The sequence below is a fragment of the Saccopteryx leptura genome, chromosome 4 (assembly GCF_036850995.1).
Source record: "Saccopteryx leptura isolate mSacLep1 chromosome 4, mSacLep1_pri_phased_curated, whole genome shotgun sequence".
NCBI lineage: Eukaryota > Metazoa > Chordata > Mammalia > Chiroptera > Emballonuridae > Saccopteryx > Saccopteryx leptura.
The window spans coordinates 69,978,168-70,003,133 of NC_089506.1; the positions used below are offsets into that span (position 1 = coordinate 69,978,168).

At 38.5% G+C, this 24,966-nt stretch overlaps 1 protein-coding gene across 1 annotated transcript in view; it reads right to left on the reverse strand.

Moving 5' to 3' along the window:
• Nucleotides 1–24,966, reverse strand: part of NDFIP2 (Nedd4 family interacting protein 2) — an 86,878-nt gene that overhangs the window by 27,449 nt on the left and 34,463 nt on the right. The window contains exons 2-4 of the mRNA XM_066380696.1: nt 17,104–17,269; nt 11,522–11,655; nt 3,746–3,833 (exon numbers count right to left, since the gene is read on the reverse strand). Of these exons, the coding sequence (XP_066236793.1) occupies nt 3,746–3,833; nt 11,522–11,655; nt 17,104–17,269 (388 nt within the window). The remainder of the gene's footprint in view (nt 1–3,745; nt 3,834–11,521; nt 11,656–17,103; nt 17,270–24,966) is intronic.

Consider the following 24,966-nt stretch of genomic DNA (forward strand, 5'->3'; position numbering starts at 1 on the left):
AAGTGTGATACTTAGACAAACCCTTTAATAATTGTAACTTTTATGACTTGTCCATGGGAGGTGCTCAAAAACACTTACTGAGTAAAGATGCTCAATATCAGACATCATTAATTGTTAGGGAAATACAAGTTAAAACCACAGTGACATACCATCACACACCTACCGGAATGTCTTTTTTATTTTTGTAATGTCAATACTAAATGCTGATGAGAATCAGACAGGAACTCTCACACACTGCTGGCAGGAATGCAGAACAGTACAGCCACTTTGGAAGACAGTTTGGTCATTTCTTTTTTTTTGGGGGGGGGTGATCAAGTCTCCTTTCTGTATTGCACCTCTGATGCTGCCTTCCTTTGCCCTGAGGACTGGAATGGGATGCTGAGAATGGGATGGAATGGCTTATTCACACGTACTTTCATTTCTTCAGAAGGGAAGGCAAAGACACTTAACAAAACCTTTACAACTGTGCGGATTTCTGTCTCCCGCCACCCCCATTTTCCGTCCTTTGTAAAGTTCCACAGGGATGTCCTTCATTTCCCTCTCCTACTTCTTCCCTCCCAATACCCCCTATAATCGTGCAGACAATACAGGCTAGTTTTTTGGGTGCCCCGGAGAATGGGGGCTACTTTCAGTCTTCTGGTATCTCCTTGTGAGAAGAGCATTTCCACTTTGGATGGCCAAGCTGCTATTTCCTTCAGATAAAATTCTTATCCTCTTCCTAGGTCTTCTTCATTTCCCATTCCTTGGCAGTTTGGTAATTTCTTACAAGTCAGAATTCAAATTTCAAAACTCTCTTCTAATTCTTTTTTAATTTTCCATTGATTTGAGAGAGAGAAACAAGTATCGACTCGTTCTCCCACTTAGTTGTTCCATTTAGTTGTGCACTCACTGCCTGCTTCTCCTACATGCCCTGACCAGCGATAGAACCCACCACCTCTGCCCACCGGGACGGTGCCTCTGTTCATTGAGCCACCCAGCCAGGGCCTAATTCTTTTAATTAATTTAATATCTCTTTATGTGATCCTCAACTCTACTGTGGAAATAATGCAGGTAATTATTACTAAGCTCACTGATGTGAAAATTCAAACATAACATAAAGGTTTAACCTTAGAAGAAAAAATTTTCTAGATAGAGCCTATTATATTTTTAAGTACTAGAGTTCAGGACCATTTTTACTGACTGTCAATTATCCAGTGAAAAAAATCTTAATTTCTAGTTTTTAACTGCTAAATAACTGACTTCCCTTCTTTTAGAGAGAAAACTTGTTAAATATAAGATCAGAGATAGGCAGGTTAGGCATATAACAGGCAATTTGCAGTGACACTTCAAGGGATTATGTGAAGCTAAAACATTATCAGAGGATATATACATTTCTTTATATTTTCTGAACATGAAAATATAATTATCTAACCATATTTAGATGTAAACAAAGGAAGTAAGAAACCAACAAAAAGTTTTAACTGAAATGTTATAATAGATTTATGCAACTTATGTAACCTGAAGTGTTTAAGTTACAAACCACATTAAAGAAAATCTTGGACCTTGTTAACATTATACTGAGTGAAATAAGTAAATCAGAAAAAGCTAAAAACTGTATGATTTCACACATAGGAGGGATACAAAATTGAGACTCATGGACATAGATAGTGAAGTGGTTACCATGGAGAGGGGGAAGAGGAGGGTGGAGGGCGGGAAGGGGTTGAGGGAAGAGTATAAAGAGGGACAAACATAAGGTGACAGAGGATGATTTGACTTTGGGTGAGGGGTACACAACATAATCGACTGTCCAAATGATGTAGAGATGTTCGCCCAAAATCTATGTACTCTTGTTGACCAATGTCACCCTGTTAAATTCAATTTTCTAAATAAAAATAAAAGAAAATAAAAAAGAAAATCTATTTCTGAACCTTAGAAATAGACAATAAAAAAGAATGTAGACAACAGTTCTAGACAGTTTAAGGAGTATGGAAATGCAGCAAATTGCAATCTGCAGAACAGCCACTAGGTGGTAGTGAACACAAACAAATCTATGCTCATTCAAGCAAGTAACTCAAGCTCTTGTATATAATGAAATAAAGATTAAAATAACTTATAATTTTACTCTTATAATTAGTGCAATATTTGTAGGATATAAAATAGTACAAAATTATAAACTGTATAAATATAATTCGGTAAAAATGTAGTATAAGATCATTTACATTAAATATATTAAATGTAAATAATATCCATTAATATACCACCACTGGACAAAAATAAAGTCAATAAAATGTCTAGATTTTCATGCATTTATAAACTATTACATTAGCAAAATGTTTGAAAATCTAAAAAAATAACTAAAAAAAGGTAATAGGGGTTAGTGAACTACAAAAATGGAGATGTAACTAAGCTCTGAGTCAAATAATTAGATGATGTCAAATAACATGGTTTTATTCCTAAGAAACAGGGATTTATGTTACAAACAGTACATTTAAATTCTTTTCTAATTAAGGAATTAATGTTTACATGACTTGTAATCAAAACATGAGGGGACTGTGCTATCAATACATAGGGTTATCAGCTGAACTAAACCTAAGGGAAAAAGCAAGGTTCACTAGTAACAGTAAAAACATTCATAGCCTCTGCATAGTATCTCTAACACAGTACTTAACTAAAAATTATAACTAAGCACAAGGTTTACATATTGCATTACATTAGCTGGTACCAACCTGAATATAATTTAGTAAATTTTAAGAGAAAAAGTATAACTGCCCATTCACCTACTCATTTCTGAATGGTTATCTACTTCTATTCTTCAGAAGATGAAATAAAAGGAAGCAAGAAACCATTTCAAAATGGGGAAGTCAGTGATTTTCCAGACTCAAAAGTAATTCAATTCAGAAAGTATGTACATTCTATTTTTAAAGTTAAATGTGGTATACTTTGGTTTTATTATCAAAATAAATCATGAACTAAAATGAATTAAATTCACTTTCTATCAGAGAAGGTATGAAAATTTGATCATTTAACTCAGTTGTGGGCAGAAATTAATTATATCACAGACTAGTAAATTTACTTACAGGAATCATAACTTTCTAAAACTAATTTTAGCATTTAAACAGTTTATTCAGTTTCCTAATCTTAGTAAGTTTACAATGTGCCAATTAGGAAATGAAATAATAAAGACTATAACACTGTCTTTCCTCAAATATTTTAAGTCTACTTTATAAGTCAAATATTAAGTTAAGAATTTTGCAGGATGTTACAAAATGTAACTTAGGTTTCTGGGCTTCTAACTCATTCTCTCCAAATAAAACTTATACTTTCAAACTTCTGTGTCTCAAATCACATTGTTCTAGCTGCCCAGAATATTTCCTTTTCCAATGTCTCTTCTGGTTTGAAGACACTCAAATGAAAGTTCTCTCCCTCAAAGGCAGAATTTCTAGTTTAATTCTACATGCTCCTACTGTACTGAACGGACATGAAGCATTTCTCAAACAAAACCACAAACAGCTTAAACATGCATGTATCTCTCCATACAGCCAGTATCTACCATGATGACTACAATACATAGTTGTCTGACGAGTGTTTAATAAATTCTAGGATTTGTATTGTAACATATGATCACAGTTAGTATCAGGAACAATCTACACTTTAAACAGGTAGACACATGCTAACAATATTTGCATTTCTTCACTGTCTGTTATTTTAAATACACATAGATAATACATATGCAAAAAAAAAAGTTTAGCAATGAAAAGTTACTTACTGAAAAACGCCAGCATGAAAATCCCATCATTACCCACTCTGAGCTGGTCTGCATCACTGAAGTCATCTCTTGGTGGACACTCTTCCTCCTGAATCAGTAAAACATATGACATTAGAGCAGCTCAGTAGGCCCTGGCTGGTGGTTCAATAGATAAGAGCATTGTCCCAGCACACTGAGGTCATGGGTTCAATCCCCAGTCTGGGCACATACGAGAAGCAATCAATGAGTACCCAATCTAAGAACACCAATGAGTGCACAAACTCCATGGAACTAAGTGGAACAACAAGCTGATGCTTCTCTCTCTATCAATAAAATAATTTTTAAAAAAAGAACAGCTCACTAAAATAATTACAACTTAATTACCTTAAATATAAAGAAAAGAATTTAAATAAAATCTAATATTCTCAATTTGTATAAATAAAAAAAGATAATGAATACAGGCCCTGGTGGGTTGGCTCAGTGGTAGAGTGTCGGCCCAGTGTGTGGAAGTCCTAGGCTCGATTCCCAGCCAGGTCACACAGGAGAAAAGTCCATCTGCTTCTCTACCCTTCCCCCTCTCTATCTCTCTCTTTCCCTCCCACCAAAGCTCCGCTGGAGCAAAGTTGGCCCAGGTGCTGAGAATGGCTCCATGGCCTCGCCTTAGGCACTAGAATGGCTCTGGTTGCAACAGAGCAATGCCCTAGATGGACAGAGCATCACCCCCTAATGGGCATACCAGGTGGATCCCAGTCAGGTGCATGAAGCAGTCTGTCTCTCTGCCTCCCCACTTCTCACTTCAGAAAAAATACAAAAAAAAAAAAAAAAAAAAGATAATGATTACAATGTCTAGCAAGTGTTAATTTTCATGGGCATCCTTAAAAAGTAACTTCAAAGGTAAACATAAAAAAGATAAAAGCTGAATAACACTAAATTAATGAAAATGATATCAAGAAAGATAGATGTGACATTGTTGCATTAGCATCAAATGAAAAACAAGAACTTTCATAATCAATAGTGTCAATATCTATCAAAAACAAAAAAGTAGGCCCTGGCCGGTTGGCTCAGTGATAGAGTGTCGGCCTGGCATGCGGGGGTCCTGGGTTCGATTCCCGGCCAGGGCACACAGGAGAAGCGCACATCTGCTTCTCCACCCCCCCACCTCCTTCCTCTCTGTCTCTCTCTTCCCCTCCCGCAGCCGAGGCTCCATTGGAGCAAAGATGGCCCGGGCGCTGGGGATGGCTCCTTGGCCTCTGCCCCAGGCGCTGGAGTGGCTCTGGTCACGACAGAGCTATGCCCCGAAGGGGCAGAGCATCGCCCCCTGGTGGGCGTGCCGGGTGGATCCCGGCCGGGCGCATGCGGGAGTCTGTCTGTCTCTCCCCAGAAAAATACAAAAAAAAAAAAAAAAAAAACCAACAAAAATGTACACACCTCTTCACCCAGCAATTCCAGCTTTTCAAATACACTGTACAAACAAATATGCACATATACTCCTACTTACAGGATATATATTAAAGATAATTCACCACAGCAACATTTTAAAAAGCAAACAATCAGACACAATATACACTGCTCACAAAAATTAGAGGATCAGGGAACGTGCGGATACTCCAGTACTGCCATTCGTATAGTGCATTTTCACCAATGAAATAAAAGTTGGTTTTGCATCTCGTTTGCAAACAACTCGACAACTTTCTTTGACTTGTTGTTTACTTTCTGATGTTCTTAATAAAAAAAAAAATCAAATGCTTCTTTCTTTATCACTTCATATTCATTTTGAAATATCTCCTAATTTTTGTGAGGAGTATAAATGCTCATCAATAGTGACCTATTGTCAGAGATTATTCTCTACAAGTCTATCATGTTTCTGCATGTTTTCCAGATAAAGGCACTGGTTGCCCTTTTTCTGTACTTTCTTTGTATGGATGTTTATATAACAGACTACTCTGAAAGAAAGAAAGAGTGGCTCTCTCCGAAGCAAAGATGTGGGCATGCTTATTTACCATTAGAAAACACTGGGTTCCCTAAACTCACAGTGTGTGTGGAGGCATCACATGGCCATCTTTGAGTTGCCATCTGGGGAACTGGTGGTTTATTAGTATAAATGCTAATACTTTGGCTAAACTACTGATGTGAATAAAGGTTTAGTCTCTGACCCAGCAGTCTCATGTCTTCTGCCAACCTTCACAAAATTGACAAGCTAATCATGCAGCTTGCAAGTATAGTCAAGTCTCAGATCATTCATAGTTCTTGACAGACCAATAAGTTACTGAATATCAAGTGAAATTCAAAAAGTAAAGTAAAAAATTTTAAATAAACAAAAAAAAGTTCTTAATATTCTCATATCTCCAAAATATATTAAATGAAAATCATTTGTATAGTACAATGCCTTTTGTGTACAAAAATATCTGAAGACAATCTATTTTCTTGTAAATGTAGAGACTTCTCTGAAAGCATATATAAAACCTGTTATCACTGATTATCTTTAATATTCAACAAATATTGATAAAATACACATTCTACATAAGACTTAACTTGCTGGTTCCTGGGATACATAAGTGTACATAAAACAAAATGCTTGCCTTTCTGGAACCTATATTCCAGTAAGGGGAACCAGACAACAAACTGAGATATGATAAATAAGTTATTTATACTATTATCAGAAGGTGTAAATGCTCTGCAAAAAAAAAGGGAGGGCACAGGATGGTTTAGGAATGCTTGAGGTTACAGGTTACAGTATTAAATATGGCAATCAAGAGGCCTCACTGAAAAGGCACTCGGGGCCCTGGCCAGTTGGCTCAGCGGTAGAGCGTCGGCCTGGCGTGCGGGGGACCAGGGTTCGATTCCCAGCCAGGGCACATAGGAGAAGTGCCCATTTGCTTCTCCACCCCCCCCCCCTCCTTCCTCTCTGTCTCTCTCTTCCTCTCCCGCAGCCAAGGCTCCATTGGAGCAAAGATGGCCCGGGCGCTGGGGATGGCTCCTTGGCCGCTGCCCCAGGCACTAGAGTGGCTCTGGTCGTGGCAGAGCGACGCCCCGGAGGGGCAGAGCATCGCCCCCTGGTGGGCAGAGCATAAATACACATTCTACACATAAATACACATCCACCCGGCGCGCCGGGTGGATCCCCGTCGGGCGCATGCGGGAGTCTGTCTGACTGTTTCTCCCTGTTTCCAGCTTCAGAAAAATAAAAAAATAAAAAAAAAGAAAAGGCACTCGGGCAAAGACTACAGGAAAGGTAAGGGTGCCCTGGCTGGTGGCTCAGTGGAGAAAGCATCATCCGACACACCGACATTGCACGTTTGATCCCCAGTCAAGGCAGGTACGAAATAATCAGTGAGTACACAACTACTGTATTCCCCATGTATAAGATGCTCCCATGTATAAGATGCACCTTAATTTTGGGGCCCGAAATTTGAAAAAAAATGTATTACATAAAGTTATTGAACTCAAGTTTTATTCATCATAAAATTCATACAACTCCTCATCACTGTCAAAACTCCCATCCATTAGCTTATCCTCATCTGTGTCTGATGACAAATCACTGTCTTCAACAATGAGCACAAAAACAAGTAGGAAAAAGCAGGAAATGCAAGTTTAAAAATCTACAACCACTGTATAAGACACACCCAGTTTTAGACTCCAGATTTTTCAAAAATGGTGCGTCTTATACATGGGAATATACGGTAAATGGAACTAAGTGGAATAACGAGTTGATGCTTCTCTCTCTCTCTCTCTCTCTCTCTCTCCACCCTTTCTCTCTCTCTCAAATCAATGAAAAAATTAAAAAAAAAAGAGGGGTGAGAGTTAGCTATGTAGATGTCTCACAGAGAAGTGTTTCAGGCAAAGAAATAAGCTAGTGTGAGGTCTTGTACACAAGGTCCTAATATAGGATCATCTGGCATGCCAGAAAAATAGCGAGGAGGCTAGCATGGTTGGACTAGAGTGAGTAAGCAAGAACCAGGAAGACATGAGGTCAGAGTCTACTGAAGGAATTCATATTTTACTCAGTGAATTGGGAGGTCTTACAGAGTTTTGATCAAATGAGTGGCATGATCTTATAATACATTTGCAGTATCTCCATGTTACATATACAGAACCTCAGTTGGGTGTTGATGTCTCAATTTTGTGTTAGTACACAGAGAGGATAAGAGAAGCTTATTGGCCTGCCCAGCTCACATAATTAGTTAGGTCAAGGCAGGAGCTGAATCCAGAACAATCATGGTAGTCTCACTACATACATGCTTTTTCTTGAAAGAAAAAGACTTTGAAACCCACATTGCTCATTATTTGGGCAAAAACATTCCTTTAACTATGCATTCATATCTCATATCTTAGGTAATCTTCTTATGATAAATATGAGTGGCAATAATTAAATACATATTAATAAAATTTTATATAATTCCAAGGTAATCTAAAAAATAAACATTAAAGTACAGTATGAACCCCGCCAAAAAAAGGAAGGGAGGGAAAGAAAGGAAAGAAGGGAAGGGAGGGAAGAAAGGAGGAAAGGAAGGAGGGAGGGAAAGAGAGAGCAAGAGAGAGAAAGAAAGAAAGAAAGAAAGAAAGGGAGAGAGAGAGAGAGAGAGAGAGAAAGCAAGCTTGCTAGCTGTCAGTATGATGGCAAGAATATATTCCATATTCTTTTGAAATTCCAATCCAGAGATTTTGACCATAGGACATAATTTTTCAGAAGACAGAAGACATACGCACAAACATGTCCCTTACAAGGCTAACACCAGAAAACACACACACACAGACACACACACACACTTGAAGATAATTGTTCACTACAGAAAATGGCCACTAAATTGCAGTACATTGATTTCACAAATTTTATTCAATCATTAAAATAACAAAAACATATATTATTTAAAAAAAATAAAAGATGGTGTTTCTGCAATAATTTCAACTACATTAAACATTGATTTGTAAATCTTAAAATTGGTAAAAGACCAAAATATTTTTAAATGAAAAGCTATAATAGAAGAACTCTGGTATCATCTTCTTCATTTCCTACACTGGCTAGTGTAGAGAAAGCCTTCTTTTTTTTTTGTATTTTTATGAAGCTGGAAACGGGGAGAGACAGTCAGACAGACTCCCGCATGTGCCCGACCGGGATCCACCCGGCACGCCCACCAGGGGCAATGCTCTGCCCACCAGGGGGCGATGCTCTGCCCACCAGGGGGCGATGCTTTGCCCCTCCGGGGCGTCGCTCTGCCGCGACCAGAGCCACTCTAGCACCTGGGGCAGAGGCTAAGGAGCCATCCCCAGCGCCCGGGCCATCTTTGCTCCAATGGAGCCTTGGCTGCGGGAGGGGAAGAGAGAGACAGAGAGGAAGGAGGGGGCGGGGGTGGAGAAGCAAATGGGTGCTTCTCCTATGTGCCCTGGCCGGGAATCGAACCCGGGTCCCCCGCACGCCAGGCCGACGCTCTACTGCTGAGCCAACCGGCCAGGGCCGAGAAAGCCTTCTTTAACTGTCAATTATTAAACACCAAATACATCCTAGATAATAGCTAGATGCCAGAAATGTAAACACAGGTCGTTGTCCTGGAGCTGCTCACATTTTATCAAATGCTAGTTTTTATGTCAAAAGACAAGTTACTGACACAATTTTTAAAAAGTTATAAAAAAAAATGAACCAGACCCATTACAAGATTATAAAATGAGACTGATAAACAAGAACAAGTCATGTTCTAAAAGTTTTATCAAGTAAATTATTTGAAATTGAAATCATTTTTATAGAAAAATTAAAAATGAGTTCATTTTCATAAATCTATTATTCCATAATGTACATACAATCCTATACATTAGAAACAGAAAAATGTAGGCTCTGGCCAGGTAGCTCAGTTGGTTCGAGTGTCATCCCAATACACCAAGCTTGTGGGTTCAATCCCCAGTCAGGACACATAAGAGTCAACCAATGTGCTTGACCAGTAGGTGGTGCAGTGGATGGAACATCTGACTGGGATGCAGAGGACCCAGGTTCGAAACCCCAAGGCCGTAGACTTGAGCGCAAGGCCACTGGCTTAAGCCCAAAGGTCACTGGCTTCAAGCCCAAGGTTGCTGGCTTAGCAAGGGATCACTCACGTTGCTTAGCCCCCCAGTTAAGGCACACTGAGAAAGCAGTCAATAACAATTAAGGTGCTACAACCAAGAATTGACGCTTCTCATCTCTCTCTCTTCCTGTCTGTCCCTATCTGTCTCTCTCTCTGTCACAAAAAAAAGTCAACCAATGAATGCATAAACAAGTGGAACAAATCATATACTCGCTCACTTTCTCTCTCCCTCTCTCCCCTTTCCTCCCTCTCTAAATACAATAATTTTTTTAAAAAAGAGTTGAAAACTGTTTCCACTCCATACTTCAAAGATCTATTCTCTTTCTTTAAAATTCTCCCGTCCCAGAATCAAAAATCCTTACCAGTTGACTGAGCCATATTTATGCCACTATCTTTAATAGAGACTTACCTCTCCCTCCGAGAGGCAAAAAGAATAAATAATAGATTTAGGGTTACTGTCTTTACTTATGTGATCAAAGCTATACACATTGATGTTTTACTGTGTGTGTGAGGATAGAAGTGGGAACAGGCAGGGCGAGGGTTGTAGCTGATGACAGAAACCCATCCAGTATAAACACACGCTCATTACCAGAGAATCTACTTGCTAGGATCCAGCCTAACAGTGGCAAGACGAGAATGCTGTACAAAGAAACACCTCTCGTACTACTTGGACAGCTTGGTTGGTTAGAGCATAGTCCTGAAGTGCAGAGGACAGACCTCTCTCTCTTAGCACCTTACCTAATTCTAGCTTTCCTGGGTGAAGTGGTTTATTTTTCTATTTTTTATGAACAAAATGGAATGAATTCAGGGATCCAAAATAACATCTCAAACTCATAAGCAAGAAAAAAAATGGCAATACGCCCTAGTCCTGTTTGCAGCCAAACTAAAATGTAAACAATTTCTGCCTTTTACCTGGCTATTAAAGATCATTCACGTATATTATTGATTCTCCATTACTGAGACAGCCACTCCTTTAACCAAAACATGAAATAACATATATGTATATCACTGATTATCTCTATTACTAAGATAGAAAGATGAGGGAGAAAGGGCATCATTCAAAATTCTAGGGTAGGACGTGTTAAAAGGATAAAAGTTAATTAACAAATGCAACTTAAAGGCTTTGTTAGTTGTCTCTTTTAACCTACCTTAAGTTCATTCTTAGTCACTAGACTGATTATTAGCTAATATACAATACACAGGAAAAAAGATGATTTATAATTATAGTGATAGACTATGGAATGTAAACTATATATACTGTTCACAAAATTAGAGGATAGTGCAAAATGAATATGAAGCTATAAAATATCCCCTAATTTTTGAGAGCAGTATATATGTAAGGAGGGAAACAAAAATATTGATAGTGAAGAGGTTGATGAACTTGAAATCTATGAGTAAAAGAACAAGGTGAGTCAGACGGATGGAGGTGAAAGTCAACACGAGATGCCCAAAATCAAGAATTAGAAACCGATAATTGAATTGGTAAAGATACCACAAGCTAAGATGGGATAAAGGGGAAAATCAAAAACAAATAGAAACGAGGAGGTCAAGGAATGAAGAAGGTGAATTTAACAAGGAGAATACTAATTTCACTAAAAAATGATGACACACATAAGTAATAGTAAAATATTAAAAATGTCTATAAGCATAAACACGCCGACACAGACTACTATTTTTGATACTACTAAATGTACGTATCAATTAATAAAAAGAACATTCTCAGAAGGAAATCAAGTTTTCTCACCCTCTGAGATGTCTCGGCTGCCACAGCTGCCATTGCAGCCGCTTTCGCCTTCTCAGCCTCATCGTAGGTAGGAAGAGAGGTGGCAACACTGTAGGGAGGTGGCACAGGATAGAACTCACTGTAAACTTCCGCATCTGAAAGGGAATTTTAAAAGGATAATCACTGAAAAGAGCTATTTGATATAACTTTTATAGCCAGGAACACAATTTAAAAATTTACAACAGGCCACGAAAGACCATTACTGCTACTGTAATCCTATGTTAAAAGATATATAACACAGAAATTAATACTATAATCATATATATTATTTTAGTCCTATATTTATTCTAAAGAGAAAAAACTGAGAAATATTATCTAAAGGTTGATACACAAACCAAGAACCTTAAAAACAAGATTTTGAAAAGGAGTGCAAGAAGGCCTCGGCTGGGCAGCCTAGGTGGTTAGAGTCTTGTCCTAATACACCCTGATTACAGGTTTGTACGTGCCTGCTCAGGGCACAGACAAGAATCAACCAATGAATGAATAAATAAGTGAAACAGCAAATCAATGTTTCTCTCCCTCATTCTTTATCACTCTAAAAAAAAAATCAAATTAAAAAATTTTTTTTGCCCTGGCCGGTAGGCTCAATGGTAGAGCGTCGGCCTGGCGTGCAGGAGTCCCGGGTTCAATTCCCAGCCAGGGCACACAAGAGAAGCGCCCATCTGCTTCTCCACCCCTCCCCTCTCCTTCCTCTCTGTCTCTCTCTTCCCCTCCCACAGCCAAGGCTCCATTGGAGCAAAGATGGCCCGGGCGCCGGGGATGGCTCTTTGGCCTCTGCCCCAGGCGCTATAGAGTGGCTCTGGTTGTGACAGAGCAACGCCCCGGAGGGGCAGAGCATCGCCCCCTGGTGGGCATGCTGGGTGGATCCCGGTCGGGCGCATGCGGGAGTCTGTCTGACTGCCTCCCCGTTTCCAGCTTCAGAAAAATACAAACAAACAAACAAACAAAAATAGTTATAAATTTTAAAGCAATACTATTAAAATGATTTTTAAAACTGGAACAATAACATTATCCAAGGAATTACATCTTTTATATTAACAATAGGTATGTAAGTTTTTCAAAAGTTTTAACATACAAGATAGAAAAAATATTCCCACCAGTCATAGATGAAAGTTGGGAAGCATTAAATTGCTACAGCTTTAATTTTTCACTTGTTAATTTTACTTATTTTTCTTCTCTCTTTTAAGACAGTCATTCTCAAACAGAAGATTTAAAGTCTGGGAGCTCCAGTCCCAGCTCCTCTTCTTAGAAGTTGCATCTCAAGCATATCACTTACACATCATGAAGTTCCCCTCCCTCCTACCCTCCCCCTCCTTTCTTTCTTTCTTTTTTTTTTGTGACAGAGACAGAAACAGAGAGGGAAAGATTAGAACAGACAGACAGGAGAGAGATGAGAAGCATTAATTGTTCGTTGAGGCACCTTAGTTGTTCATTGATTGCTTTCTCATATGTGCCTTGACCATGGGGCTCCAGCAAAGCGAGTGACCCTTTCTTTGCTCAAGCCAGCGACCTTGGGTCCAAACTGGTGAGCTGTGCTCAAATCAAATGAGCCTGCGCTCAAGCCAGCGATCTCAAAGTTTCGGACCTGGGTCCTCTGTGTCCCAGTCCGATGCTCTATCCATTGTGCAACCGCCTGGTCAGGCAAGTTCTGTTTTCTTATCAATAAAAGTGACATAGCAAGACTATTACTATTATGGGATAAAACAGAAGAATATTCAAAGTGGGCTCTCTAAACTATGAAGCATCATACAAATGTCACCTATTACTTATGATGTTCAGGTGAATGAAGCCAAACATAAAGAGACTTATCAAAGAACATAATGTCCACAAAAAACTGGCACACACCATGCTTAAAACATAACAATGATTAAGAAGCTGAAGAAAAATAGTATCAATAGTTTTCACTAAACAGAGACCCAAAATTCTATAATTATTAGTTCTTATGCTAAATTATATATGGTTATGAATGGTCTTTTTAGCACAGGTGTAAAAAATAAGACTAGTAATCATGGAGAAGAGTCTTAAAAAATCAACTTGCTTTACAGCTGGAATTTGTTTAACCTTTTAAAATGGCATGCTACATTATCAAAACTACTCCAGATCATAGAAAAATGCAAAGTTTCTCAATTCATTTCATGTTGCTTCCATAATATTAAAACCAAAACCATACAGCAGTACATAAAGTAAGCTATAGATCACACTAATAAATCTGCAAAAACATTAAATAAAACATTAACAAATCTATATCCAAAAGAGACTACAATATGAAGACAAACAGAATTTACTCCAGGAATACAGGGATGGATTAAACGCTTAAAGAAAAATCTATTAATAACATATTTCATTACATAAAAAAATGAAGGGAAATAAAAACACATAATTGTATAAAATTATGTACCAAATTATATACATAATTGTACCAAAAAGATTAGTCTGAGGTTTCTGAACTGCTGGAGCCACTTACAGAAACAGGGAAGACTGTCAAAGGAAAAGGTCTGGTGGTAGAGAAAAAGACAGTAGGCCGTAGGTGGTTTTAACCCTTAGCTTGTTATTTAAAGCTCCAGCATCAAGCGGTGGAAACTAATTTCTTAATAGTCTTGAATAATAACTAAATTTAGTGACTCACTTCTAACAAGCCAAATGTGACAGATGAAACACTGTGTGACTTTTGAGGCAATGTCGTAAAAGGTGATTTAGCTTCCATCTGGCTTTCTCAGAATGTTGTTCTTGGGACCCAGCTTCCTTCCAGTGATGGAGCCCAAGCCACAAGAGGCCGCATACAGGGGAGGGTGAAAGCCTCATTGAGGCCCTACCCAAAGCCTGTGTCAAACTTCAAACATGAATAAGAAAGCCTGCAAGAGCTTTCCAAGCCCTCTCACCATCAGATGAAAATCACACAAAACCCTGAGAGAAAATGGCATCACTGAGTCCAGTCCACCCTCAAAACCGTATGAATGAATAATAATAATTGCTATTTTACTCCAGTAAGTCTAAGGTAGTCTGGTACACAGCATAGCAATGGTAGTCACAACAAAGGGATTGTAATTTCACTGTTAGAATCTTCCATCATTCAGAAATAGACATCTTCAGGATTTTCTTCCTTCAAGATTACAATCAAGTGTATTTATTTTTAAATCCAGGGTAGCCTGACCAGGCAGTAGAGCAGTGGATAGAGTGTCGGACTGGGACACGGAAGACCCAGGTCTGAAACTCCGAGGTCGCCAGCTTGAGCGCAGGCTCATGTGGTTTGAGCAAGGCTCACCAGCTTGAGCCCAACGTCGCTGGCTTGAGCAAGGGGTCACTTGCTCTGCTGTAGCCCCCCACCCCCGCTCCGTCAAGGCACATATGAGAAAGCAATCAACGAACAACTAAGGTGCTGCAACAAAGAGCTCATGCTTCTCATCTCTCTCCCTTCCTGTCTGTCTGTCCCTATCTTTCCCTCTATTTCTGTCTCTGTCACTAAAAAAAAAAAAAAAAATCCAGGGTAGCAAATTAACTGTACTATATACTCTGGAAATTTGTAAAAGAATGAAGAAAAGTTAGCCCATAAATTTTAGAAAGCACCAATCCAACTGTTAAATCTTATAACCAAAGGACATAAATCAATACAAAAACTGTGCATCAAACTAGGCACTGAATACATTGATCAAACAACATTACAGAGAAATAGAGAGAGTAATTCTTTACCAATTTAACTAGTGAGAATAGCTTCACAGACATGATTTTCACTAACTGTATTAAAAAGTAAATAAAAATTTAGTCTAAAAAATACAGATCTTTTTAAATATCCCATATGGTCTAACTTTGGACAAGCAAAAACAATAATGAGAGAAAGCTGACATGAGTTTCAGAAAAACTGATGACACTAATTATAGAACAAGAGATAGGACTGATGAAATACTCCAATAAAAGATTTTTTACATTAAAACATTTTTCAGTAACTTAATTTAAAGTGTTTCATAATAAATATATAAAAGATTTAGAGGTTATTTGTAAGATTATACAAAATCATATTTAAAACACTATAATGCTTAGTGAATTGTGTCCTGAGAGATAGATGAGGGTAGTTCTTTAGAATGACTTCAAAGGGTAAGACGAACAATAGCAAGCTGGAGTCACAGCCTTGTGTCCAAGAATTATTACTGTGTGTATAGGATAACATTATGTACATCCTATACTTCTGTTAACACATACTCACATTCTTAGTCACACTCATCATCAATACCTGGTTTTATGACTACGTGAGTAGATACACACTCACATATAGATGTATGTATGTATGTATATGTTGTGTATACATGTGTATATTTATACCTTTTTTGTGACAGAGAGGAACAGATAGGGACAGACAGACAGGAAGGGAGAGATGAGAAGCATCAATTCTTTACTGCAGCATCTTAGTTGTTCATTGATTGCTTTCTCATATGTGCCTTGACTGTGGGAGCGGGGGGCCTATAGTAGAGCGAGTGACCCCTGACTCAAGCCAGTGACTATAGGGTCATGTCGATGATCCCACACTCAAGCCAGCAACCCTGTGCTCAAGCTGGTGAGCCTGCACTGAAGCCAGATGAGCCTGTGCTCAAGCCAGCAACCTAGGGGTTTTGAACCTGAGTTCTCTGCATCTCAGTCTGATGCTCTATCCACTGCGCCACCGCCTGGTCAGGCTTATATATTTTCTTAAATTGATTTTAGAGAAAGAGGAAGAAAGAGAGAGAAACATCAATTTGTTGTTACATATTTATGAATTCACTGGCTGATCCTTGTATGTGCCCTGACTGGGGATCAAACCCACAACCCTGGTGCGTTATGATCAGGCTACTAAGCCAGGGCATGTGTGTTTTTATATAAGCATTTGTGTATATATGTATATGTTTGTTTATTTCTTCCAAAAGTTATATGCTAGTCCATTGGGAATTCATTCTAGTAAGCATAAGCCCTGGTAGGGTAGCTCAGTTGGCATAAATTGAAAAATAAGTGGAAAAACAAATTGATGTTTCTCTTGCACAAACTCCTTCCTCTCTCTAAAAATCAATCAATAAAAAATTTTTTTTGAAGTTTAAATAGGTACTTTTTTTTTTTTTATTATTTATTCATTTTAGAGAGGAAGACAAGAGAGAGAGAGAGATAGAGAGAGAGGGGAGAGAGAGAGAGAGAGAGAGAGAGAGGAGAGAGAGACAGTAGGGAGGAGCAGGAAGCATCAACTCCCATATGTGCCTTGACCAGGCAAGCCCAGGGTTTCGAACTGGCAACCTCAGCATTTCCAGGTCGACGCTTTATCCACTGCGCCACCACAGGTCAGGCCTAAATAGGTGCACTTTTAAAATTAAATTTTTAGAAGAACAATATGAGACAAGCAATATATGAAGTAAATATTTTATAAACTATCCTTGGAAAAATTTTTTTTTTTTAATCATAAAACCAAAGAAGTTCATTAATAAACACGATAATGACACAAAACCATACTGGTAAAAAATGAACAAATGAACAAAAACCCTGAGCTATTAAAAACATGATTCCCTGTTTCATAACAGAAACAACGATACCTGAAGTTGTAGGTACTTCCACAGTAATACTACTATACGGTGGAGGACACAGGTTGGTGTCAAGTGCTGACGCTGAAGGAACAGTCTGCACAGTCTGTGGTGCTGGGTTTGAAATTGATGGTTGCTCTATAGCAGATGACTCTGTGTTATCTTCCTCATTGTGAAGCTAAGAGAACAAAGAAAACAAGAAATATTAATATGATTCTGTTATTTTTTAAATTTACACTAATTTTTAAAGATTGTTTCACTTTTTAGCTATAAAGTGAAATAGCATTTTAAAAAATGAACAAAATTTTAAGAGACCTAATCAATCACAAAGAACTTTAGAATTTTTAGTATAAGGGGAAAGATTTATACACTTTGAAAAGAAACCAGAGTATATAAACTTTAGAATTTTAATAGTATTTTTACAATAAAAATGAAATGCAAATTGTTAAGAATTTAGAAAGAAAAAATAGTCTGACCAGGCAGTGGCGCAGTGGATAGAGCATCAAACTGGGACACAGGTTTGAAACCCCTGAGTTTCCTAGTTTGAGCGTGGGCTCATCCAGCTTGAGCACGGGTTCACCAGCTTGAGTGCAGGGTCACTGGCTTGAGTGTGGGATCACAGACATAACTCCAGGGTCGCTGGCTTGAGCCCAAGGTTGCTGGCTTGAGCAAGGGGTCACTCGCTATGCTACAGCTCTCCCAGTCTATGAGAACGCAATCAATAAACTGCTAAGGTGCCACAAAAAAGAATTGATTCTTCTCATCTTTCTCCCTTCCTGTCATCTGTCCCTGTCTGTCCCTCTCTCTGTCTCTGTCACACACACACACAAAAATTCATGATTACAGATTCAGATTAATTCAATTGCACAGTAAATACTGTCTACCATGTATCAATCCCTGTGTATTACAAAGAAAAGTAAAACCCCTAGTGATACAATCCATTACCAAGTAGGCACTAAATGAACACTCTCCTGACTAGCAGCTCTGCCCCAGTGTCACAGAGCATCTCCCATGCTTCCCATTACAAGGTACCCATGAGAATTCCCAGTTTAGTCATCTATAATCATACTTCAAAGAGGAAAAAGTGTTAGATGAGCTAGTAAAGGCAAATAAAAGTACAGACATACACTAAGCAATATCAACTAAAACAAGTAACAGTGAAGGTGTCCAGAGTAAACTACTTTTCCAATCCACTAATGCTGCAAATGTAGATGAACCACACTAAAGAAAAAAAAATCCTATTGTTACAGCTCTCTTCTAATTCCTCACAAGAAACACTCTACACATCAAATATATAAAAATGCTCCCCAGAATGACCTACTCATTTTAAAACCCGTCAAAATCTATTCAAATAACTTCAATAAAAATAATAATTGCAGATATTCTTACATATGATCTCAAAAGCAAAGCTTTGGAATTTGTAAGATAACAAGTTATTTCAATTGCCCTATCTCACACCTTCAGTTTTATTTTTACAAAATTATAATTTACAGTGGACATCTGATATATGTCAACAGTAAAACCCAGTAATTCTATCAACAATGTCTACCCACTATAGCATAGAACGTCCATATTTTTTTCATTTAATCAAGTTTTTTTTTTACATTCAGTGTTATTTTTTAATAGTTTAGGTCAGGGGTCGGGAACCCTTTTGGCTGAGAGAGCCATGAACGCCACATATTTTAAAATGTAATTCCGTGACATCCATACAACGGCCCATTACGCATTATCCAATAAAAATTTGGTGCTGTCCCAGAGGACAGCTGTGATTGGCTCCAGCTACCCGCAACCATGAACATGAGCGGTAGGAAATGAATGGATTGTAATATATCAGAATGTTTTATTATTTTTTTAACGTTTTTTTTTTTAATTAAAGATTTGTTTGTGAGCCAGATGCAGCCATCAAAAGAACCACATCTGGCTCACGAGCCATAGGTTCCCGACCCCTGGTTTAGGTATACAGCATTGTTCTTATAACAATCACATACTTTACAAAGAGTTTCCCTCAATATTTCCAGTACCCACTTGGCATCCTACATAGTGATTACAATGTTAATTGACTATATTTCCTATGCTGTACATTATATCCCATGACTATTCTGTAACTACCAATCTGTACTTTTCATTCCTTTCACCTTTTTCTTTTTTTCTTTTTTTTTTTTTCCCCATTTTTCCAAAGCTGGAAACGGGGAGGCAGTGAGACAGAATCCCGCATGCGCCTGACCGGGATCCACCCGGCATGCCCACCAGGGGGCGATGCTCTGCCCATCTGGGGAGTCGCTCTGTTGCATCCAGAGCCATTCTAGCGCCTGAGGCAGAGGCCACAGAGCCATCCCCAGCGCCCAGGCCATCTTTGCTCCAATGGAGCCTCGGCTGTGGGAGGGGAAGAGAGAGACAGAGAGGAAGGAGAGGGGGAGGGGTGGAGAAGCAGATGGGCACTTCTCCTGTGTGCCCTGGCCGGGAATCGAACCTGGGACTCCTGCATGCCAGGCTGACGCTCCACTGCTGAGCCAACCGGCCAGGGCCTCCCTTCACCTTTTTCACCCAGTCCTCCAACCCCCACCTCTCTGGCAACCATCAGTCTGTTTTATTTATCTACGAGTCTTTTGCTGTTGTTTGTTCACTTATATTGTTACTAGAAAGCCCGGTGGTCATACGAAATGACCGCTGTTCTAGTTATTATAAATTGTAATTAAAATGATTTGTGCAAAGGTGTCTGCTAATTCAAACTTAATTACCCAGGGCAGGCAGCGAGGACGTCCCTTTGCTTACTGCCCCACGGGGTTTCCCCCTTCTACTTGCTTAATTGCTTAAAGTAGAGTGCAATGAAGGAAACCACTGGCGGTACATTTCTTAAGAGCCACCGCTAGCTCAATAAATAAAGGTGATTTAAGTAATAAAATGTTAATTCACATGTCAAAGATCTCTTTGTACACAACATTTCTTGTGTAGATCTTTCCATCATTTTTAAGTTCTTCTTGCAGAGGACCATCAATAATTTTTAATTTTATGTCTGTTCTTTCACGAACTCTTGAACAGGAAACATAAAGTTGACTATGTCCAAATGCAGGCTCAGGTAAAAAAATGCCAACACACTTAAGCGTTTGGCCCTGAGACTTATTGATGGTCATAGCAAGGCAAGTTTTACAGGAAATTGTCTACGTCTCAATTGAAACGGCAACCCTGTTTGAGATGGAGCCAAATCAATTCTTGGAATGACATGTATTTCACCTTTAGAGGAGCCAAAGACTTAGCTATTATGACATTATTTTTCAATTGGAGAACCTCTAGTCTTGTACCATTGCAAAGACCCCTTCTGGTGTTAAGATTTCTTAACAGCATAATAATTGCTCCAATCTTTAACCTCAATTTGTGAGGTGGCATGCCAGAAGGTGGGACTATTTGAATGCCGTGGCAACTTCACCCCATTGGCTAGTACAGTTACGCAAGCAACCAATAAACTATTGGCGACAAACAGACACTTAAGCCGCATATAATATTTAGGTTCCACATGTGAGTGAAATCATATGGTACTTGTCTTTCTCTGACTGACTTGTTTCACTTAGCATGATACTCTCTAGGTCCATTTGTGCTGTTGGGCAAATGGTTAAGATTTCATTCTTTTTTAAGGCTAAGTAATTTTCCATTGTGTGTGTGTATTCCATATCTTCTTTATCCAATCATCTACTGACACTTGGGCTGCTTCCACATCTTGGCTATTGTAAATAATGCTGCAATGAACATGGAATGCACTTATTTTTTCAAATTAGTGTTTCAGGTTCATTCGACTATATACCCATAAATGGAATCATTCTTCCATATTTGCTTTAATACAAAATTGTGATTTTGATATTTTTGATGCCTCTATAAATTAACTTAATTTGACTTTTAACTAAAGCCATACAAGGGTTCCAATTAAATTAGAAGTTTATCAAATTAGACAATGCCATTTGTGGAAATTTTTTTTTTCATCATACTATCTAATGGTTCCATTTTACTGTTTTTAACAATTATCTATAGCAGCAAAGAGGTGGGGGGGGAGGATGGGACCTACATCCATACAGTAGTAAACTAGGCTCTGTGTCTTCTCCACAGATCACCTCAAATGTTATCCTCCCAGCTTGTCCTATTTATGAGCCTCTGCAACAAACGTGGGCAAAGCACACAAAAATCAAAATATCTTTAATATAGTGACCAGGGTGATGAAAGTTGCATACTTAACTACAATTTTTTTTAAGTGAGAAAGAAAAAGACAGAAAGGAAGAGAGATGAGAACCAACAACTGCAGTTGTATCATTTTAGTTGTTCACTGATTGCTTTTCATGCATGCCTTGCAGTGGGGGGGGGCCTCAAGTAAGCAACCATGGGATTATTTCAATGATCCCACACTCAAGCTGGTGAGCCCGTGCTCAAGCCAGATGAGCCCATACTCAAGCTGGACAAGCTCAGCTCAAGCAGGGGACCTCGGTGTTTCGAACCTGAGACCTCAGTGTCCCAGGTCAATGCTTTATCCACTGTGCCACCACTGGTCAGGGAAGAGAGCTGTCTTAAACTAATCTGTGGCTTCTTTACAGATAAACACACACTGAGTGTTTTTAAGGATAAGAAAACTTTAAGTGCAATGCTGGTGGCCAAGGCCAGGCAGGTCCACATTGCATTCGGGCAAATGGTAGACAAACTGCAGAGCCAGAAAGTGTTGGGCCATTACTGTTTGATTCTCACAACAGCAGACAAGCAAAGAGGCAGGGGAAAAACTCTTCTCAGGTGAAGAAACAGCCAAAAATGGCCCCTCACAGTGGCAGGCAGGCAATCCAGAATCCACAATCCCCCTGAGCACAAGCACCCATAGCCTCACACAGGCCATGCACACATGCCTCTGCCACATGCTCACACACTAATAAAGCAAAGTACTTGCAGCCTGTACAGCAGCGAGCAAGCCTAACACAGCTGTTTTCCCAACAATAAGCATTGTGATTAACTCTAGCTGCAAGTCCAGCCTTCCCATTTATAAACTATTGTTTGCTTTACTTTAATTGTCATGTCTCCTATAGTCCTTCATTCTATCCTAAGGTGGTAGTATATTAATATGATATAATACTGAAAGCTTTGTTTCTGAGAAGGTAAAAAACCCATGTTTACCTTGGTACATGTTGACTAAAAGTACCAAGATGAGAATGTATCAATGTTTAATAAAGTGTTGTTCAGCAAGAAATGCCCTATATCAGAGCCTGATGGATGAGCCAGTAAGTAATATGGCCTTTTTTTCACTTTTCAGCTCGTTCCTTTTCTCTTCGTTTCAGTTGGGGCATACGTTAAAACTACATGGAAAGCCTGACCTGTGGTGGCGCAGTGGGATAAAGCGTCGACCTGGAATGCTGAGGTCGCCTGTTCGATACCCTGGGCTTGCCTGGTCAAGGCACACATGGGAGTTGATGCTTCCTGCTCCTCCCCTTTCTCTCTCTCTCTCTCTCAAAATTGAATAAATAAAATCTTAAAAAAAAAAACTACATGGAGAGAACTTTAAGGTTTTGAAGGAAAAAAAATGTTAAGTTGTAAAATAATAAAGCATCTGTAGAGCGAATAGATTTTGTATACTACCATATTCTGACAATATTTAGTACCAAAGGACAAAACTGGAAAGAAAAGTTAGAAGCTGCAAGGAGTTCAGTTTAAGCTCAACAAAAGAACTTTTTACATTTTTGTTAGAACACTGGTTTTCCTGTGGGGCAACAGATACTTTCAGGCAGAGCCTGGATGATCTAGCCAAGCTGTTGTATAATTAGAATGACCACACACCTGTTTTCCCTTGGACAGTCCCACTTTATACCAATTACTTCAGGGCCTACTCAATTTAACGTTCTCTCTACCGTTTGCATCCTCAAAAGAATTTTATACTAACATACATTCGTGAGATTCTTGCCCTTAGTACAATATTAGAATAGATAACAAAACTTCCTTCTAACTCTAAGACAAAACTCTGGGAAAACCTAGTTATTTCTATCATTACATGCTGCCTTATTGAACACCTGATTTAGAAAAGAAAACAAATCAGAGTTGAAGTAAAATCAACTGGCAGTTAAGCTACCCACTTTAGTCACCCAAGAACAAAGGAGAGTAAACTACCTAATCTATGTTTCTAGGAATAAATTCACAGCAAGTCTAAGAAATCTCTGCAAATAGCCCAAGTTTTCTAAACCATCAGCTCAGAAGATAGGTCTCCACAAAACACTGCTGCTTGGCAAATGGACTTTGATTTTCTACTGTTAAAAAGTAAATCACAGTAGTCTTCCTCATGTACACACAAATACCATTAAAGTATTTTCTTAATTTTAGGGTCTTTTCCCAAATACTTTTTTCACTGAACCTTTGCTGCTTTTGGGCACTCTTCTGCTAATAAGAGCTAACATATAATAAAACAAAAACATGAATAATTAAGACTATATAAGCGAGAGAAGAATTTTAATTAAAAAAAGAAAAACTGCAGGTTGGCAAATCCTGACTAATTTTCATATTCTTCTTTTGAAATTACAGAATTTTGGTGTGGTGCTATATCTACGTAATATAAAACAGGCATATTTCTGCTAGTAAATACCTATCTTGTTAGTATGAGAGAGTATCATATTTCATGGTGTTCCGCAGAATGTGCCATGAACTCCAGATGCCCCATCACCTGATCAAGCTTGCAAAAACACACTTTTTAAAACCAAGTGTCATGTTATTTTATCAAGACGCTACTAAGTTTTCTTTTAAACAAGGGTATTTGTTTCATTTTTAAACCGTTCCTATCTGCTTGTTTCATTTTTAAACCGTTCCTCTGCTCAAGATGTCAACTGAAAGATATAAGAGAGTATATAATTTAATTTTTTTAAATAATGAGATATTGTTTGTGTAATAAATACGGGCAATCAAAATTTCTGGAAGAATAAACAGCAAAAAGCTGCAGGTGGGGAAAGATATTCCCTCATTCTCTATTTGAATTTTTCACCCTAAAGATAACCTGAAACTTTTAATTTTTAATAAAACCAAAATGCAATAAAATGAACTCTCTAATTTCTGGTTCGGCATGTTTCAGAAGCAACAATGTTATGGTAATCACTATATTTTATGATAAAAAGCTTTCTGTAACATAAAATATTATATGATATCATTACAATAGCTCCCCTAGGTTAATATATATGCAATTTCTGTTGGAAATGACACCATCTGGAATTGTTAACACAAAAAATATATTTAAAGAAGTCAAATCAGAAACTGTGTATGTTTTTTAATAAAAATAAAGAAAGGGATAATTAATGGGGCAATAGAGTAATTAAAAAATAGAGCAAGTTTATATTGCCACACTAGACTGTTCTTCTGAGCTTTAAACCTATCTATACATTCATTAATTCTTTTTTTTAATGGAAATACAGGAGTTTATTGTTGTGTCTGTGTTCTCAAGTCTTTTTGTGTATATTCTCAATTCCTGGTCCCCCAATCAACTTCCCTCTTGGCCCAACAGGCAGCCAATAGTGATGGAACTCTCACAGTAGGAGAGTCTTTGAAGAGATCCTGAAGGGCACAGAAATAATCCATATTCTCAGAGAGCTTACAATCAAAGGCACAACAGAGAGAACACATGTGTACAAACATCAAAACACTAATTAAATGGTATATAAATAGCACCTCATTATCACAGGACAGATTATGAATGTAAGTATGGTGGGCCAGGGAGTGAGGAGAAGAAAGCTAGGTGGTGGCTCCTACAAGAATCCAGGTATAACAGAAAAAACTTTTCCCCAAAGTTTCCGGGCCCCAGACTTGACACAGGACTGTTCTGGCATCCTTCTGCAGTTCAGTCACAATATGCAGTGGCTTCTTGTTGACCTCACAGGGGGT